Source organism: Pholis gunnellus (genome assembly GCF_910591455.1).
Source record: "Pholis gunnellus genome assembly, chromosome: 3".
Taxonomy (NCBI): Eukaryota; Metazoa; Chordata; class Actinopteri; order Perciformes; family Pholidae; genus Pholis; species Pholis gunnellus.
This window is the reverse complement of record NC_136529.1, coordinates 2,358,433-2,371,528: the sequence shown is the minus strand read 5'-3', so window position 1 is coordinate 2,371,528 and position 13,096 is coordinate 2,358,433. Positions and strand designations below refer to the sequence as shown.

Here is a 13,096-nt window from a genome sequence, read left to right as displayed (position 1 = left end):
CTTTTCTCTCTAATTATCCTTGTCTTGTCCTCTGGTATCAATAAAGTTTGATCTTACCTTATCGTGACTATAAATCTGCACATTTAGCAGATTGGCTGCACCAAACTATGAATGGTGTGGTGAAGTGGATTTTCTCTCCACTTCACATGATGTTGCTGATTACTCACTCAAAGTGGGAGGAATGTTTTTTTTTTTCATTCACAAAACTGGAGATCACACACACACACACACAAAATATTTCTATATCATGACTGTAGGAGCCAGGTATGGCCTGTGCCATTGTTGTACACCTTTTTTCGTCTCTTCCGTTTATTGAGTCACGTGGTGTTGGGGATCGCCACTAGATATCAGCTACGTCAGTCTAGTTGGAGGAATGGAAGGAGAGGGGGTGAGAGAGGGAGCCTTACTTTTTGTTGAGCGCTATTTCACGCTATTACGCACTATTCACACCACTGTTGTCATTGTTTGACCTATGACTGTATGCCAGATTCAACGTTTGTTGTTTACAAATAAACACTCAAAACTCAACCACTGGATCCGGAAATCATTTATAGCCAGCGCGTCCGCAAGTTTGATCTCCGCTACTTAGCCTCTCGGTGACTATTTGAAAGTTGCTGTTAGTCACCTACAATGACTATGAATTTAGCAATTCTAAATTTGAAACCCACTTCATACTGAGCTTCTAGTGAGACAGCGGGAAACATCCTTTGTTCATTTGTTTTAATTTGGAAACTATCTTTAATCAATAATTAGAATACAATAATAGTCATTAGAGACAGTGCAGGTCATTTCTTTTCTTGCTACCATAATATATAAAATATGTAATTTTAATATACATAGCATGAGTAAAAGATATGCACCAGAGAAGTCAAAACATACTTACTCATACAATATGAGTTCTCAGTATAGACGCTGGATTTTCTTTAGTTCCCCCCAGATACCTTACCAGTACTTACATCCAAAACTAGCTAATAGAGTTTAAAAAATAAAAAAAGTTTGATGGAGATTCTGTAGCGATGACATCATCTTGAGACCAATCCTGTGGCGCTCACCAACCCAGTCAGTAGAATAAAATGTTTGACATGGCATGTCAATGGTGCTTTATCCGAACCAAAAGTAACCGTCAGATAAACATTTCTACTTACGTGTCTGTCAACTCGCTTTTGCACTTTCGCCATTTTGAAACTGTATAACCTAACCTATAAGGTTTAGGCAACAAAACTAATCTGTAAGGTTTTAGTAAAAGAAGAGGGTATTTGCAATAAGTACGTTACTTTTGGTTTCACATGGGACACGAACAGCTGTCTCCTGGGTGAAAGTCCCGTGTTGTGATAAAATGTAATTGCGATAAGTCAAGAACAAATGTCATCCGAGAAAAAATATTATCCCGAAAAACGTAATTGACACTGCAGTTTCATTGTTTGAGAATGTCATTTTTAGGTAGCCCCGGCTACGCTCACAGTGAATCATAAATACAACAGAAGTTTTAGGGTGGAATTCCCCAACAGATGGGGTAGCTAAGAGGCCACTCTCTCATAATGCAAACTGCTTTGAGGATCGACTTGCAGAGAATAGAAATGCAGTGAAATAATGCAGTCGGACCAAAGTTCCCATCCCCTGTGAAAACACAGAAACCTTTACAATTTTCGAAGTGAATGTACTTTGGTATAAACTTTGATATGGATCTCTTAACCATTTTCCTGAGGATTCGGACAAAGTTGATGCATCCTCTTTCTTTTTACTCTCCGGGTTCTATGCTGTGATCTGGAGACACTGACACAGAGCTGTACAACAGAAAAAACACAAGGTTTTAAACAAGTATTTAATGCCTGAAGGGATGTGTAAAAATTGCTTTGATTTTATTTCTCTTTTGTTTTTAAAGTGTGTTGAGACACCTGAGACCGTGCTCTTTAAATTATCGTACTTACTCATGTGCTTTTTGACAATCCTTGGCCAAAATGAATTATTAAAACACAGTATGTTGTTTCAAATGGTATGAATTCAAGAACACCAAACATATTCTCATAGTTGAGAAGCAGTAACTGAAAGCACAACACTGACTCTATAGCCGATAAAACATTGCATACACATTCAGCAGACTACGGGCAACGTGTTTTCTTTAGGAGTCGAGTTTCTGTCGACCGATGTAAGTCAAAATTTACCTCGGTTTTTGGTCTCCACCAACGAACCAAATATCTGTCTCTTCAGCTGCTAAATGCTCTACTATATTCACCAGAAAGTCCCTTATAACTTTGTCTGTCATTTGGTACTTGACAGGTAGGTAGGCACAGTCTACCAGAGTTTAGTCACAAGAAACAGCTGCCTGCTGCTGCTGGAAACAGGGTTGATGAGAGCGGTGAGACTGAACCAAAACTGCAAAGTTGCAGACCCGAAAAAAAACAAAAAACAATGAGCTGAAATACGGCTCTTTAGCTGCTAGATGTTCCACTATGTGCACTGTTAGTTGACAGCTTTGTCAGTGTGCCAAAGTGGGTATATGACAGTTTTTTTCATCTAAAAGCTGCTGCATCTGGAGTGTACCAAAAGTTAAAAGCTGCGGGGCCCTGTGTCAGCCCTAAAGACAGGTCTGGTTCCTCGTATTAGCATTCTGGTATAGGGGGGAACAAACACTGTGGTTTGTTTGTATTTCTTTAAACCAATCACAATCGTGTTGAGCGGCGCTAAGCCCAGGATGCAACGGTGCATACTGGCCAATAACAGCTTATACCCATAGTCTACATGTGGTGAGTCAGACTACTGTTCATTAAAAACAGTGAGTAATTCAGCTTTAATAAATGATGAGGTATTAATCGATTATCAAGATTATCATAGATGTATTTTTCTGTTAATGGACTAGCACTATTCAATTTTACACACTGAATGTTCAAATATTGATCCCATTACATTGATCAATAGTAAAGAACTTATCAAACAGCACATAAACTATGTGTAATATATGCCATTAGAAAGTTTGTTAAATCTATAAGGATCTCACTGTCCAGAGTGCGCTAACGTAATCACAAATTATGAATGTCATTCCTCAAACTAACTAGATAATTTCATACGCATAGAAGATTATAAAACTATTTTACCACTGAATGTACTTGTCCTGTTATAAAACACTGCTAATTCATTATTGGATGTAATTTGCAGTTTGTTTGAACCTTTTCTGCTGATACGTTTAAAGTCTGTTACTTGTTCTTTTATGTAAAACGTGTTATGCTGCCGGCTATCGTAAAAGAGATTTTGAATCTGAATGGGAAATATTCCTGGTTCAAAATATCGATATTGATGAAGCTCCCCCCCCCCCCCCCCCCCTCACTGACCCCTGCCACTTCTCGAGCAGCTCTGGCCGACATGTTCATCAGATCCCCAGTGTTGCAGCCAAACAACGTCACAATGAAAAATGCCTCCACATTTCCTCGGTTTCACAAACACTGTTTGGAACAAAAAGCCCTTATCGGACCTAAGTATTATTCACCGTGTTAATTGGAGGGAAAATAAATGTATTGTGCATCTCGACGGTGCTGTTAAAACAAGATAAGAACCACATGAGCGAGTCCGAGGCAGTGGCTATTGAATGAATTGTTTAACAGAAAAAGTGTGAACAAGTTGGAAACCATTTTTTTCCCTTCCTTTTTCTGCTGTGCCGAGGGCCTGGCCTGGCTTATGTGACCAATGTGGCAATCCCCCGGTAGATGTCATTTATTGATTGTCACTGATTCTGGTATTACCCATTCAAAAAGCAAAGGTCGGAGGTCAAACTTATACAGGCACGTTGAAGTTATAAACAGACACATTCACCTCGCAAAACAAACAGGTTTAATAACCCAACCGCACCAATTATGGATGTGTAGTTGTGTGGATTTCCCTTAAAGTTGCTTTTATAAAGAAATTACTTTTTATCGCATTCGCTCATAATTATCACTATATCTTGACAACAGTACATGAGACAGATGCTCTGTGGAAAAATCTGGTTCTTCTCCTCCTTTTTTGCGCCCCTAATGGCACGTGCAAAATTCCTCCTCTTTAACAGCAGCTGTCAATCACTGCTGGTGAATTACAAACTGTCAAACTATGCAGCGCCAGGCGTCAACCTTCGGTTCTGCCGAGTGAAGCCAAAGTGTCTTAAAACTTGCATTCTCTCTACTGACCAGCAGGGGGCGACTCTTCTGGTTGCAAAAATAGGTTTGATTGTATAGACGTCTATGAGAAAATGACTCTACTTCTCTCTTGATTTATTACCTCAGTAAACATTGTAAACATGAGTTTATGAGTTTCAAGTCTTCTTCAATACAGCATGATGTTCATTTAGTAAATTATGGTCCATTTAGAATCAAATAGACCATAAAGTGGAGTATGATTTAGGGCGGGCTTACTGTGATTGACAGGTCGCTGCTGCTACCAGAGACGTATACGGAGTCTCTACGTCACTCCTTCGCATTTCAAATATGGTAACTTCCGTTTATTGGTTGCAAAATAAACAACATGGCGAACAGCCGTATTCCAAGATGGCGTCGGCGAAATCTCCGAACTTGAGGCTTCAAAACCAATGGGTGACGTCACGATGAATACGTCCACTTCTTATATACAGTTTATGGTCAGCGCTGATCAAATATGAATCAACATTCTCTTACCGCCATTGCTTATTTCTCACCTAAAATGTTTTCAGAAACAGCTTGACGTGGCAGTGATTGACAGCTGCGTTAGAGACCCCTTGGCTCTGATTGGTCGTTTTCCTTCGGGCGTGGTGGAATCATGCAAATACAGTTAGGAGCGCTAAAAGGAGGTGGAGGAACCTGATGTTTTCACAGATTATCTATTTTATCTATTTGAACAAATAGACAAAACAAGCTGTTTTTTAAAAAGCTGTTACCTGAGCATTACAGGGAACTACTGCATTTATGGAGAATAGCATACCGGTTGGATGAATTTGAATTAGACACATTTCTTTAATTTACTGGAGAACTTTGTTATTCTCCACAGCTGTCAGGCTTTTCTCCATCTCAGGCCACAACGGACCTCACCTCTATCTGCTTCTGTTCCCGACAAGCACAGCCACCTTACACCTTACATCGCGGACGCGAGTGCTTTATATGAATTAACAAAACAAAAAGCAGCTTGTTACTTGATGACTGTTTTATTTTATATATTTGAGTTTATTGTGAATTATTGTTTTACTTAGTTGATATTCTTTACTATTTAATATTTATATTACTGCTGCTCTTTTTTTTTACCATGTATCTTGTGTGTCCACTTTGCTGCTGTGATCCTGTACATTTCCCCACTGCGGGACTAATAAAGGATTATCTTATCTTATCTTATTTATGTTTTTTTTGTCTTCTTTTTTCCCAGTAGGTCAAGGATCTTAACGATTTTCATAAATCAAAGGAAATGACAGCGGGAAAATCCACAAAATTGGGATTTTCGGGTCATTATATGATAACACATGAAGATGTTTTGAGTGTAAAGAAATGAAATATACATGCAAATATGGAGGCGACACGACACAAACCACAACCTGGTTTTTGCAGCATCTACTGATGTATAAAGGCCGTACATTGAAGTAGAACATAAGCTATAATTAGGTCATGACTCACATCGACTCCATATTTGGTCAAGTTCGGGCACAGAAAAAAAACAAACACGATTACACATGTTTCTATAATTGCTTCCCAGGGTAGAGCCTTTTGGTTGTCTGCTTTGAATGAAGGGAATATGTAATCATGCCTGTTCTTACTGATTGCTATCACGTCCGTGAGTGATACCATCGACTGGAGGGAACGAAACGGTCGGCGTTTTGACCTGTGCATCACACTGGGCGTGACTAGGTTCACATACGGGTTGAAACAACCCGCTACCACAAAACCACCTGCTCTAACTCAAAGTCATTGACTTTAACAGTTTGTCCATCCAAACACATCGGGAGGCCAAAATGGGTGTTGTGGCCCTCAAGCGATAAAGACATGCAAACGCTGCTGCTTTTTGGATTAAAGCTGTCAATAGTTATAAACATTCACTTTGTCGTGGATCATTTTAGCTTTTGATGTATTACAAATAAGATTTAAATGAGTCTGCATCACTCTGCACGAGGACGAGGTCGGTAGTAGTTTAATAGCATTCTTTTGTTCTGTTTCAATTTACAACGTTAACCCTTGTGTTTCAAACTGTAAAACTACGACCGGAATCCAAGAGGAAATACGTTTCCCTGGAAACATGATCCAGAGTGCAGTTTTGTTGTATAGGAAAGTCATTCTGTAGTTGACAGGGTTAGGTAAAGACGTCATCATTAGGGGAGAGTGAGGTCCATATAGAGTCTAATAGACGATAAAGCAGGCTATGCTTTAGGGCGGGCTTACTATGATCGACAGGTCGCTGCCGTATACGGCGTCTCTACGTCACTCCTCCGCATCCCAAATATGGTAACTTTCGTTCATTGGCTGCAAAAAAACAAAATGGTGACGGCGAATCGCCGAACTCAAGGCTTCATAAGGGCAGTGCACGAAGCAATGGGTGACGTCACCATGACTACGTCCACTTCTTATTATCAGTCTATGATTGAAACCTCCGACTGGGAATGTTCAAATGGATCCGCACCACAACGTAACAACATTCCTCTTGCCGAAAGGCAAAGTCGCTGCACATTGTATCTTTCAATGTAACCTCTCATTCCCATAAGAATAAATACGTTGCCCTAGAATTTTATTCTTGCATCTAATAATAAGTAACATAAAGAAATATGTAATGAAACTGTGAAAGAAAAAGGACAACATTAGCTCAGACTAGCAGTCGAACTCAAACTGTGTTCCGAGCACGCTACACATATCCTGTCAGTCAGCGAGACAGGAAACAGACAGCAGCGGGTCGTCTGGCTGGCTCTGCCATGGGCCTGCAGGTGGGGGGGGGGGGGGGGGGCGGGGGAGGCAGATAGTGAAACAAAGAACTCCCCCCACCCCCACCACTGCCCTCCATCCCCTTTTCCCCATCCCGTCTGCCTTCCCTTCCCCTTCAGAACAATCACCACTAACAGGAACAGGAAGTGATGCTGGGAGGAGGTTGATCTAACCGGGGTAATTCCTTTCAGGCCGGGTCGGGCGAGGGAAGAGAGGGGTAGGAAAAGACACGAGTGGAAATTGAAGGAAAGATCGCAAAAAAATAAATAAACACACACGGCAAGTAGCCTAGTGGCAGGGTATCCTGCTTGGGTGTGTGTGTGTGCAACGTTTCCTATTTATGGAATATTCCAGCAGTATCAGTATCATTTGAACTCGTTTCATCCTTCTGAATCATATCATTATGACCAGTGTCCCTTTGCTGGCAGATATCAGAAGATGCCCACATGACCTTGACCTCTATGGCGGCCAGCTGCAGCGGCAGTGACCGCAGTGTCTCCCGTCTCTCGGTCCTCCTTGAAAATGCAAGCATTCCCACCCCCGCGCCCCCCATAGTGCAAAGACAAGCATGTGGCACTTGACAGCGATGCCCGATGAGCGACGAACGCCACCGGCCGGCCCTGCCTTTACGTTGGGGTCCCTGCCGCCCCCTCCACACCTCCATCCTAACCCCCGAAAGGCGACACCTCGGCTTGCGCCACCAAGGCGTCTTCTCTTTCCTCTCCCCACTTGCGGACTCTCGTCTGTCCTCGGCAGCTAATTTCCGTCATACTTTCTCCTCTGGGAGGGGGGGGGCTGTGTTGTATGTTATTAATACTATTGTTAACTGCACACTCAAGGCTGTCCCCCCCACCCCCACCACTGTGACTTGGCGCATCATGTTACAGGTATATTGTGCGCAACAGAGAAATTGCCAATCCTGCTTTATATAATACCATCTATAAATATCAAGAGGGAATACTTGGCCAATTATGGTTGGATGCAGGCTGATTGTCATGAAGTGTCTGGCAACCAGACTTCAAGGCCTTCTTCTTGGCACGGGAGCGGCGGGAGTGTTTGGACTGTGGTGTTTTCTTTTTTCTTCAGAGATTAAAAATAGTTAATAGAGATAGTTGTGTTTTTTTCCTTCTAGAGGCTTCATCTTAAATATGAGCGGCCAACGTGTAGGATATCTTTCCATTCATCTTCTGGAGAAGCTGCTATCAACTTCACCAGAGTTCAGATGTTCAGGTCCGCTGCCTGCTGTGCGTTTGACATGTGACGCAGCGCCCTCTAGAGGCGTCAACCGCTGAATGGGACATTTTGGAATATAATAACATTTTTTATTGAAAAGATAAAAAACTATATTTTGTATTATAATTTTATTCCTGTTTGTAAACTAAAGAAGACAATTTTGTTTTCATCACACCTCTAGTGAATTGAAACACACTCACATGAGTCATTTCTTATCTGACGCAACATGTAGAATTAAGTGAAGGGAAGTTTTAACCTGGGTTTTTTTGTACGTGATTTGAACTTTTGATAACATACAACGTTGTGTTTATCAGAGATGGAAACGACAAGAAGGAAAAGGAAGCTGTCGTGGACTCTTCGTGTGCACTTCTCTGATGTTCAAGCGCTGCAAAGTTTCATTTCAGGATTTTCATTTTGTTTCACGTTTTGTGCTCATGTCCATAATCCATATTTATATTTTACATAAAATGTCACATATCAATATTATTATTATTATTTTATATAATAAAATTAGATTTTGGAAGCAACGAAGGGCCGTACGGATTGGAATGTTAAAAGCAACTGAAAACCTAATTGTGAAATCTCAACAATAACGAACGATGGTGAAATAAATTGAAGGACACCATTAAGCAGATAGCACTGAAATATTTTGCTTTGGAAACTGTTTAATCTGAATGTATGAAATTTGACCTCCTCTCTCTCCTCTAATTTGAAGCTGGGCTACATTCACATGGGGGGGGGGGGGGGGGGGGGGGTGAGCGGAATCAATTGTGCGTCTGTCCTATCAGCTTACGTTTTGTCAGTCATGCGATCTGAGGAGAGAAACGTTAAGTTGAGTGACCGGAAACCTTTTCACACTTGAAAAGTCGTGTTTTTGCAAAATTGCTAAACTTTAAATTAACTTCTGGAACTTGCAAAGATGGGAGCAGAATGTTTGAATTCAGTGGCTTTGAAACATGTTGCAGTGTTAGAGTCCCATGCTCATTACGCTCTTCAGAGGTTGATATAAAAAATATACACATAAAAGAATTTGGACTACTAAACATTACGGCAATATCATTCCAAAAAACCACAGCCATTATTGTGCCGCTGTAACGGCCTCCACTCTTCTGGTGTCAAGCTTTTCCATTCGATTCTGGTACTGCAAGGATTTGCTCCCATTCAGCTACAGCAGAATGTATTAGTGTGAGTTCAAGTTCAAGCACTGAGGGAACAATGCTGTTCATTGGTGGTGGCAGCATTGGTGGATGAGAGGCAGCTATAACAGTGCTTTTTTTCTTCTTTCCAATGGGGCCACCTGGTGGGTTAATCTTTAAAAGTGGATATTACGTGCCGATGATAGATTTTGACAGTGCCTATTGCCCTTCTACCCACAAAGCGTATTATCTTAAAAAGAACATTTGCGAACAGTTTAAATGAGTGTGTGGATGTAGACATTTAGAGTGGTGGAAATTATAAATGCTGCAAAGACACGTTGACTCTGGTTTTGTGTAAAACTGCTAGTTTTGCTTTGATAGTGGATTTGGAGCTTTCTGCAGAGCACAGATGGCTTGTCCAGACAGTGCACCATGACAGCCAGCAAGAAGCTGCTCTCAATGCTTACAATTACCAACATTTCTTTTTCAAGTCATGTAAATGACAACAACAACAACAACAAAATATATATATAATAAATATATTTGCTAAAGCAGTAGCTATTATATCATTATTTCAATAGCTTTCCAAAGTAAATGTATGCGCGTGCACACGTTAATACTGTCTGTATGCACGTGCACACATGTATACCTGTCTGTGGAGCAACAAGTGGGTGCAGTAATGACCTCCTACCTGCAGGGGCGCTGTTACAAACCATGCGACGTCTTTATTATAACCGGCACCAACACGCGGAAGAAAACCGCCATTATAGCAAAGCAACCTCACAACGTGAGTGTGTCGTTGACGTGCACGCTAATAAAAAGGTGCAATTTTTTTAATAAATACCTACCGCTGGTATTTTCTTGGAAGAATGGCGTACAGAGGACAAGGACAGAAGGTCCAGAAGGTTATGGTGCAGCCCATCGTATCCTTTTGTGTTTCCATGCACCAAAGACGCGGTTAAATCTTGCTACAGTAACTTAGCAGCTAGGCTAACCTTTCTCATTAGCTTGCTAGCTAGTCATTAATTTCCCGTGTTGTGAACGAGGAGCGAGTTTTAGCAGAGCTGTAGGATTAGATAACGACTTATTGAAAACGTGTTATTAGTTTAAAACACCGTGGGAATTAATTATGATTCTTTGAAGTGCATTCAAAGAAGCAGTTAGTAAACATAGCCGCTCTAAGCTACGTTGCTAAACGTTACCCATAGCACGCCAAACAGCATTCAACTATTCCGGTATTTTACTATGAGGCTTTCTGACATACAAAGGAATTGTTGTTCAGATTAGTGGTTCGATATCTAATGACAACTATGTTTTAGGTGAAGTGGCGTCAGTAAGTTGTTTTATTACATTGACCGGTTCAGCACAGTTAAACGTGCTCTAGCCTGGACAAGTCTGAAAAGTCATCAGAAGCCTTTTAACGTTGTGCGAACACTCTTTATGGTGAACATGTTTATCTTCTGTGTGTCTGCTCTATAATCTTGAATTTCCTTGACTCCATGTATCAGAACCTAATTTTCAGGTATCTACAAAATGTAAGTATTTAGTTAAACTTTTATTCCCCCCCCCAGTTTATTCTGATTAGTTTTGTATGATTTTATGGTTAAAATGGAATTCTCATCTCGTGTTCTCATTCCCAGCGCTCGCGGATCCAGGTCTGGTTGTACGAACAGGTGAACATGCGGATAGAGGGCTGCATCATTGTAAGTTATCCTTTTGCTCTTTTCTATTTTCATCGAACTATAGTACAACGTGAAGGAAAACTTCATTAACAGTCAATTCATTAAAACACATGGCCGATGTAGCGTAGTCGTTGAATACAGTCATGTTAGACACATTTTGTCTAACATTCTGTTAATACATACGATCATGTAATGTGTACAGTTAAATTAACGGTGTAAAACTAAAGTATAACTTCTTACCCTTCTCGTTTTAGTAATTTGCTTTAGCTTTATCAGAGCTGGTAAACACCGGGCGCCATGTATAACAATTACTATCAACACGTACTCTACTAACTACAAATGTACACTTTTATGATTGAAAGGATACTTTTTTTAATCAAGAGCAAATGCGGTAAGGGGGGATTTATTCAGTAATATAAAAAAGAAAAAACTGGATTCATTTAACTGCCTCCCATGGTTTAGGGTTATGGTCCGCATGATATATTTGTTCTTTTGTACACATTTCTATCATCTGCTGATGTCATGCAGCATGACTTATTTTTACTCTCAGGTTAATGTTTATGACGGACATCTGCCCACAAACTAAGTGGAACTATGTACATAATGCTGACGTTCAAATCTCAAAAACACACACATCCTCATCAACCGGTGGTTCATAAAGTTGAAACAAGCAATTTACGATGAATTTGTGCAGTTGTTGAATGTGATCAAGCCTCGTGGACAAATATGAGGGGTTTAGATAAGAATATGAAAATGTTCATGCATTGAAACTAATTTTTGTCTAACGGTTCCATCTCTGTCTTAAGGGTTTTGATGAGTACATGAACCTGGTTCTAGATGATGCCGAGGAGGTCCACATGAAGACCAAGAACAGGAAGCCGCTGGGTAATAAATACATTTTGACATGTTTTGTAGCTTTGTCCCTGTGTTTAGCACTGATTTATACACGTGCATATCGGCACACTTGACACTGTCACAGGTGTGATTTTTCAACATTAAACCTCTCCATTCCATTTAGGTGAGCCGGTTCCAGGGTGTATTGTCCGTGCAATCTGTTATACCTGAGCGTTTGCTGTTATGACAAGTCAAAATATCTGCTGCAAAAGTGTCTTTTCTAAAAGCTCAGGTTTATAATCCTGAATAAAAGCTTCTGAACGTTTTAGTTGCCACATGGGATGATTCTCACAACACGATTTGTTTGTGCGTTTTGTCTGTCTTTTGGTGGGGACGAGGACAATGAATTAAACTGAAAACGTGTATTTCGCACCACCCCACAATAAAAAAAATTGCCTGTCTGTGCATACTTGATGGGCGCTCAGTGCTTTGTCCTAAAGTGAAGTGACTCTTTGTATCTCTTTCCATCCATCATCTCGCTCTTCTGATCCGCCTCCTCTCTTGTTTGTTCCCCTCGTGTCTCCCAGGGAGGGTCATGTTGAAAGGAGACAACATTACCTTGCTGCAGAGTGTGACCACCTAGGACAGCGGCGACGGCTACACAGCTTACCTTTCTTGGAAAGAAATGTTAACCTCCTTGTTTTGTTTTTGCAAATTGGTGTTGAGTATGTTTGTTTATACAACATGAATATTGTACGTGTTTATTTATTATAACACGTGGTTTTGAGAATAAATCTTTCTTTTTTTTCCTACAGCTGTTTGTATTTTGACTTATTTCACTAAATGTGAATAATGCCACAATTGTTTGCATGAGTATCATTGGGCTACTGTGCCACCTAGTGGCAGAAAGCACTATTGCAATGTGTTTATGTAGGTCAAACTCTTACAGCTCCAAATACAATATAAACTGAAACACTACTTTTACTTGAAAGAAAATGGATAAGACTTTGTTTCTTTTGTGGGACTTTATATCATTTTTCCATTTTGTGTAATGAAATGGAGGTAAGGAGTAGAATACTATTTGGTACAGTGTACAAAGACTTAAAGAAGATTGCTTTATGAATTCAATTCAACAAATCTAGTAGAGCAACAATCAAGCATGTCTAAATTGTGCAGTGATACACTTTGGGACGATTTGCCGAGCTTGAAAGGACTAAGCTAGAGATGGGGACATATTGATTCTGCATGCAAAGTGAGGGCAACACTTGTAACTTTGTCACATCAAAAGCTTTTTCCCCAAACTGCACTATTTAGCTGG

At 40.5% G+C, this 13,096-nt stretch overlaps 1 protein-coding gene across 1 annotated transcript; it reads left to right on the top strand.

The window, feature by feature from the left end:
• The first annotated feature begins 10,035 nt into the window (after positions 1 to 10,035).
• On the top strand, positions 10,036 to 12,592 carry snrpe (small nuclear ribonucleoprotein polypeptide E). Its single transcript, XM_079186533.1, has 5 exons — positions 10,036 to 10,185; positions 10,771 to 10,797; positions 10,903 to 10,965; positions 11,751 to 11,829; positions 12,366 to 12,592. The coding sequence occupies exons 1-5, from the start codon at positions 10,132 to 10,134 to the stop codon at positions 12,419 to 12,421; spliced, it is 279 nt and encodes a 92-aa protein (XP_079042659.1). The 5' UTR covers positions 10,036 to 10,131; the 3' UTR covers positions 12,422 to 12,592.
• The last annotated feature ends 504 nt before the right edge of the window (positions 12,593 to 13,096 follow it).

Excerpts from the sequence above, each read along its gene's own strand:
- snrpe (XM_079186533.1), top strand. The coding sequence starts at position 10,132 with ATGGCGTACAGAGGACAAGGACAGAAGGTCCAGAAGGTTATGGTGCAG. Across the intron at positions 10,798-10,902 it reads TTTTCAGGTATCTACAAAAT|CGCTCGCGGATCCAGGTCTG; the intron begins GTAAGTATTTAG and ends TCTCATTCCCAG. Across the intron at positions 11,830-12,365 it reads CAAGAACAGGAAGCCGCTGG|GGAGGGTCATGTTGAAAGGA; the intron begins GTAATAAATACA and ends CGTGTCTCCCAG.